The 7,325-nt window shown below is 45.9% G+C and overlaps 1 protein-coding gene across 1 annotated transcript in view; it reads right to left on the reverse strand.

Moving 5' to 3' along the window:
- Positions 1-1,385: 1,385 nt before the first annotated feature.
- The window catches only part of GNE (glucosamine (UDP-N-acetyl)-2-epimerase/N-acetylmannosamine kinase), a 50,261-nt gene continuing 44,321 nt past the window's right edge, over positions 1,386-7,325 (reverse strand). The window contains exons 7-9 of the mRNA XM_032239889.1: positions 5,378-5,560; positions 2,676-2,792; positions 1,386-2,091 (exon numbers count right to left, since the gene is read on the reverse strand). Coding sequence (XP_032095780.1) covers positions 1,856-2,091; positions 2,676-2,792; positions 5,378-5,560 — 536 coding nt within the window. The 3' untranslated portion in view covers positions 1,386-1,855. The remainder of the gene's footprint in view (positions 2,092-2,675; positions 2,793-5,377; positions 5,561-7,325) is intronic.

Consider the following 7,325-nt stretch of genomic DNA (forward strand, 5'->3'; position numbering starts at 1 on the left):
CATGCGCTGTAATCCCAGCTACTTGGGAGGTTGAGGCACGAGAATCACTTGAACTCGGAGGGCAGAGGTTGCAGTTAGCTGAGATGCCACTGCACTCCAGCCTGGACGACAGAGCAAGACGCTCTCTCAAAAACAAACAAAATATCTGTCACTAGACCAAATACTGTACTGGCAAAATTTCATAGCCGAGAGGAATATTTGATTAAATTCACAGCTGAGACATAGGGTCAAGGATACATTAAGTCATTTACAAATCAGATATTAGTATTAAAGCTTTTGGTGGCCTGGAGTGAATTAGAATATAGTAGCATTTCAAAAGTGTTTTTGAAATGGGAGGTTGTGTGGCTTAGCAGAAAAAGCACAGAGGGACCCGAGATCAAACCCTCTTTCTAGCCCCATAGCTTAATAGTTAAACACACTAAGTTCTATAAAATAAAAATTAAAACACCTACCTCAGATGTTGAGAGAATTTAGGATAATGTATATGAAACACCTAGTTCAAAGCCTGACTCACAGTAGGCACTTAATGGGTGGTGGCAGTTAGTATTTCTTCCAAGTTACAATTCATAGCCAGAACTTTGGCTTTTGTATTTTGATACCAATGAAAGCACGAATTATGTACCCAGAATCCTGATTCATGGCTCTGGGCTCTAGGTAAAACTCATACAAACACGGCTTTAATAAACACCCTAGGGTCTTCTTCAACACAGTATGAAAGGCTATTGAAGGGAGAATAGTCTGCTGGTCAGTAGCGAAGATCCTTTTGGGATAGTAAATCTCCTTTTAAAGGCTCTAAGTCCCAGTGGCTTCTCAGCTGTCCTAAGAAGATAAGGACAAGGTCACTGAGGCCACTGTAATTTAGATCCCTGGTCTAAAGTCTCATAAGTTCAGCTAGAGTAATAACATCTTTCAACAAATGCTATCCAGGGTTACAGGGGGAATATCTGAGATTGGGGGATTGATAGATATGTCTGATGATGTCTTGATTGTGGTAATGCTTTCACAGGTATACATATGTCAAGGCTTACCAAATTGTAGGCTTTAAAAAAAACACCAATAAAGCTGTTTTTAAAAAAGTGTACTTAAGCCCTTCCTGGTAAGATTTTCTTCTGTTCCCTGACTAGATCACTTTCTGTGATCTCAGTTTGGGGTTCGAGGACGAAGAATTTTTTTTTTTTTTTTGTTAAGACGGAGTCTCGCTCTGTCACCCAGGCTGGAGTGCAGTGGCGTGATCTCAGCTCACTGTAACCTCTGCCTCCTGGCCTCCAGCAGTTCTCCTGCCTCAGCCTCCTGAATAGCCGGGACTACAGGTGCATGCTACCATCCCCGGCTAATTTTTGTATTTTAGTAGGGATGGGGTTTCATCATGTTGGCCAGGCTGGTCTTGAACTCCTGACCTCAGGTGATCCACCCGTCTCGGCCTCCCAAAGTGCTGGGATTACCAGCGTGAGCTACCGTGCCTGGCAGGAAGGATTATTAATGCAAACTTCAGGATGAAGTGACATCCCAGGCAAGGACTGCAGGTCTCAGTGATAATAATTCATAAGTAAGCAGAGTTCTAAGGCTTCCTTGTCCATTATTATAGCTAGTTTGGCACAGAAAATTGTGACTGGAACTTACAGGGTTTGAGCTAAAATGACCCCTCCTAGGAAAACATCAGAAAGAATAGCATCTACAAAAATAGGAGTTGGGAAAGGTGACTCTGGAAGAGGAGACCAAAAGCAAAAACATTTCTCTGCTAAAGTCACCTGCTGTTCAATACCAGATTTGCTTGTAAAGAAATGGTATCCTAAAAACAAGAATTTGATTCCACTCCAGAGCTCTTGAGTCTCAGTCCATGTCCGTTCCTGGAGGTCTAGTAGATCCTGCGAGTTGTGTAGTCCAGAACCATGCTGGCAGCACCCAGCAGGGCGGGGTCAACCAAATCCGAAACCACTACGTCCACGTCCTGCACGGAGGATAAGGCCTGTTGGCGAATGACGTCTTTGACAATGTGGATATAGTGACTGGCCAGGACTCCAGAGAGGATCACAAGGGAGGGATTCATAGTATGGAGGATGTTCACAACCCCAAGACCCAAAGCTGTTCCAGCTACAGGGAGACAAAAATTAAAATGGGTTTCTGAGAGAAGGCAAAATCAAAATACAAAAGAGGAAGGCAGAAAAGAACCAGCAGCCAGAAATTGTAAAGAACATCACAGCATGCAGTGGGAAGCAGTGTTTTAAAAGCAGTTCACGGTTGATTCTTAATATGAGAAAATGATCATGTGACACCCTAAAGTGGAGAAACCAGGGTGTATCACATGATCCGCTAGGCAGAAAAATGAATAGAAAGACTCCAAGGAAATGTTCATAGTCGATATCTTCCAAACAGGAAAACTCTTAAGTGATATTTTTTCTTACAACTGTCCTATATTTCTCTAAATTTCCTGTAAATGAACAAGGAGCATTTTTAGAGTTGTCAAACCAAACCAAACACCTGCTTAAAAAGGCAATGCTGCCAAATACCTTGAATGCAAGTCCCTTTTTACCTCTGAGTGAGTAGGAAAAATACCTCTGAACAGACACTGCAAAGCACCTGTCCCTAGGGGAAGCAGGGTCTCTTCTGGGCCCGGCGGGGCCATATGATGTCTGACCCCACCCTCTGCAGCAAGCCACCTGCAGCCACATACTCACCTGTTCTTAGGATGCTCTGGGCCTTCGCATTGCCAAGTTTGGCAGCTTGGATGAGATGGAGTGCACCCACTGCCTCATCTTTTGGCACTGACATCCCTTCCACCAACAGCAGGTCCTCTGAGCAGAGAGAGAAGGAAAAGCAGTCACTAATGAGCTGTTTGGAGGCCAGACTAACTACTGGGCCTGTGGGCAGCAATCTCCTATGTGGGAAGACAGTTTTCTTTTCACAGTTGCAAAGCTTATCATTCACAAACATCTCTATACACTGCCCCTGAAGCCTTTGCTACTCTCTTGCTAGTTGGTTGGACATAACCCAGAGCCTATGTTCCTGGAAAAACCTCAAGTCTGACAGCCTCCTACCCCTCTGGCTCCCTCACTTCTCACTTCCAGTAGCAGACGGCCTTTGAAGTGTTCTTTTCTCCAAATTATCACCCTCCTCCCACATTCACTCCTTCCTTACTCATCCCAGACGCAATGCTGCACCACCTGCCAGGGCCACACGTTCTATGGCAGCAAGGCATAGCGGCCAAGGAACAGGCCTGGGGTCAGTGCCAGCTCTGCCACTCCCAGCTGCACAATCCTGTGTATGTGTGTCACCTCACCTCTACATGTTCCTCCTTCCTAGAAGATGAGGGCAATAATACCTACCCTGGCAGGGTTATTTTAGGGATTAAATGAGATTATGGACATAAAGTACTTAGTTAAGTGCTGGCCGGAGTAAATGCTCAATAAGCAGTAGGTCTTTCTGTGGTTATCTGTAGTTCTTACCAACTCAGATCAATCTGCCTCTTAATCTGCTAGGATACCTGGACCCTGAAAGAAGAAAATCCCCAGCTGTGCAAGCTGTTACCTAGACTTCAACTGGTGGTCTCCTATCTACCCTGGGCCCTCACAGCTCTCACCCATTCTCCCGGACTGCTCTCTTCTGTACCTTCACCAGCTCCCCGGTCCTTCTATCCCCCAACTGCCAACAGATGTGCATACTTCTTACCTCTCTCAAAGGGGGCACCACCAGGCAGTGATCCCCTTCCTTTTTGCTCCCCATCCCATCCACCCATCATCTCCACTCGTCGTGCCCTCTTGTGGGCCCTCTGCCTGGCTTTGCGGCTCATCTCTTCCCACCCCTTCAGAACCCTGCTGTAGCGCTCTATACCCTTCTCGCCTACGCTCTCGGCCTCCATTCCCCATCTCCTTTACGTCAGCATATGCTCACAGATTGGTTTTGGGGGCCAAAAATGCTATACTCTTTATGTATGAAGCACAGATATACCGCACATACAGTGCACAAACATAAACAGGTAAGCAGTACAGCTGCGGTGCTAAAGTTGCATGCGGAGGATTCATCAGGGAAAAAAAAAAACATCTAAAGGGGCTCCTTAGGAGGGTGATAATGAAAACAAAGTTGAAAAATAAACCCTGGTTTAAGGCTTCAAATGATATCCTGGTGGCCAGAGCCAATGAACTTTTCTAATTTCTTCTTACTCATGTCAGCCCTTGACATTGCTAACTGCTTCTCGTCCAAACACTCTCCTTTTTTGGCGTCTGTGACAATTCCCTTTCCTGGTGTTCCTCCCATCTCTCTCCCTGCCCCTCACATGCTAATGTTTCTCAGGAGTCTATCCTTGATTCTGTCTTTCACCTCACTCCCTGGCTCTGTCATGGGTTTAACCACCACCTCAGTGCCGACAATCCCAGATCACCCCTCTAACCCAGTCATCTATCTCTCCTGAGCAACAGACCTCGTACCCCACTACCTCCTAGACATTTCCACCTGGATGTCCTACAGCCACCAACCATCGTCTGCCAAACCTGTCCCTCCTCTTCAATTCCTAATCCTGAGTTGTCCAACCAGAAAACTGGAAGTCACCCTAGAACTGTCCCACTTAAAACCATCTCCATTCAGCTACCCTTTTCTCCCCCAGAAATAAAAAGTTAGAGTTTAGTGAAGAATCTAAAATTCAGATCTGACTATGTCTTTTCCCTAAAATGTTTTAGTGGCTTTTCCACCACCGACTGGTCCTGCTTCCTCACACTACATGATGACACCCTGAATTGCCCTTAAGTACCACCACGACTGTTTCCCTGCCTGCAAGCTCCCTTGGCCTTCCAAAGCTGCCTGGCTGATTCCACTTACCTTCCACCTCTCACCCTGCAGGATGGCACCCTGGCACGCCCTTCCCTGCATGCAGAGGACACAAAGTGGATTCTGGTTTCCCTCTTACATGTATCTACATTCCTCAGCCATCATGCTCATTGCACTGGGCATTCAATAATGATAGTAAATGCTCTTGAGTTAGACTAGAAACCATCCTGACTTTCATAACGTGTCCAGAAACAGTTTTCATTGGAATAGATCTTTCAGAGTTAAAGTATAACATGTTTTGTCCATTTATTTCTTCATTAAAATGTGTATTAAGTACCCACTCTGTGCTAGTGGCTGAGAAAACAAAAATGAGGGGAATCTTCCCTGCTGTCTTGGAACTCTAGACCTCTGTCCACCTCCACCCCTTGGGAGGAAGAGTGCCAATATGGATCAGGACCAAGGAGACTGTGCTGTTTTAGTGCAAGGGAGTCCTGCTCTTTCTCTAAGAAGTGAAAAGGGGGAAACTTCTGGCTTCAGGGTTCAACTCTCTTTGGAATTTCCACTTTGAAGTACATGTCTACCATTTGGTTACTTAATTCCTTGAGAGAGGGACACCAACCATCATGGAGCTTTTTTGCCTCCCTCTGCAAGGCCATTCCGGAGGCATATGCTTCAATGCACCCATGGCTTCCACAGGAACAATCAGGCCCATCCAGAGACACAACAAGGTGGCCCAGTTCTGCAGCACAGAAGGAGCTTCCATGGATCAATTCGTGCTGATGGATAATTCCTCCACCGATTCCTACAGCAAGGGACAGAAATCACTGAGGGTGCTTTACCTAAAACAGAAAACTATGATATCACAACACCTCATCTATTTAGCAGAGTTTTGGCATGTGAGGGTCTATATATTGCCTCCTTCTCTAGAGAGCTGAAGCTCACTAAGCACCAAAGCATTCTTTGGCAGCGTTTTGGATGGAAATGTTTTTAGCAGGTCTTCTGATGTCCTGTGATGCATCTGCTTGGGTCACTGTGATTTCAAGCACAGCTGTGGGGACAGTATAGTACAAGTGCATGCCCACCTTGTGGGTAGTAGACCCCCTGCCCCAGCACGCACTGCCCATCTTTCTGTACCAAGGCTTTCTCCAATACTGATGCAGGAGCCTACTCAGCCATGCAGGCACAGCACCCAGGGTCAACCTGCAACCGAGTCGAGGCAGGAGCCAGCAGATCCACGGGACAATTCTGGATGCTGTTCTTCAGGCTTCTTAGGAGGTGCTGGTAGAGTTCAGCTCCCTTTGCCCTTAAGGCCAACTTTAATAACGTTAACATATCCTTTCTTCCTGCTCTGTTTCATTCTTCCCACTCTCCCTCCTGCTTCTTGGGGTCACCTCCAAAAAATCATACCTGCATGTAAATCCTTGTCTCAGGCTCTGCTCTGCGGAAAACCCAAGACAAGTCTTTCTGTATCACATATTACCTGCTTCCTGAAGCAGAAAATATGAAATACAGTTTTGCCTCTTTTAATGCTGTCATGTCTAAAAATCTATGATTCAATAATTACAAACATCAATGACTGTCTTTTCTTATGGAGCTCAGCAGTTACTAAGGAGTAAAGGGTATTGTGCCTGAGAAGGCTCTGCTTTTAAGGGTTGTCTTGCCATCTATCACTTCTTGAGACACTTAATTCTTCAACTCCCAGCCTTCTGACTTAGAGCTTAGTCTGACTCTGAGCTAGGATATGGTATCCAAGTTTGGTAAAACTGTGTTTGGCACTAAAGGAGGATGAGCATGAGCTAAAGTACATGAGTTTAGGCTGGGTGTGGTGGCTCACGCCTGTAATCCCAGCACTTTGGGAGGCTGAGGTGGGTGGATCACCTGAGGTCAGGAGTTCAAGACCAGCCTGACCAACATGGCAAAACCCAGTCTCTACTAAAAATACAGAAATTAGCCAGGTGTGGTGGCATATGCCTGTAATCCCAGCTACTCAGGATGGTGAGGCAGAGGAATTGCTTGAATCTGGGAGGCAGTGAGCTGAGATTTTGCCACTGCACTCCAGCCTGGATGACAGAGCGAGACTCACTCTCTAAATAAATAAATAGTACATGAGCTTAAAGGGGAGGTGGTGTAATATAGAGTTTAAGCACATAAAAGTTTTGAAGTTAGACATATCTGAACCAAACGCTGGCTCAACCACTTATTAGCTGAGTCTGCTTCCTCATTTAAAAATCAAGTTATACATTTAAAATATATACAATAAAAATAAAATTTAAAAAAAGCAAAAGTAGCCGGGCGCGGTGGCTCACACCTGTAATCCCAGCACTTTGGGAGGCCGAGGCGGGTGGATCACGAGGTCAAGAGATCGAGACCATCCTGGTCAACACGGTGAAACCCCGTCTCTACTAAAAATACAAAAATTAGCTGGGCATGGTGCGTGCCTGTAATCCCAGCTACTCAGGAGGCTGAGGCAAAAGAATTGCCTGAACCCAGGAGGCAGAGGTTGCAGTGAGCCAAGATTGCGCCATTGCATTCCAGCCTGGGTAACAAGAGCGAAACTCCATCTCAAA

This window comes from Sapajus apella, unplaced genomic scaffold, assembly GCF_009761245.1.
Source record: "Sapajus apella isolate SASKATOON/1434 unplaced genomic scaffold, GSC_monkey_1.0 scaffold46, whole genome shotgun sequence".
Classification (NCBI taxonomy): domain Eukaryota; kingdom Metazoa; phylum Chordata; class Mammalia; order Primates; family Cebidae; genus Sapajus; species Sapajus apella.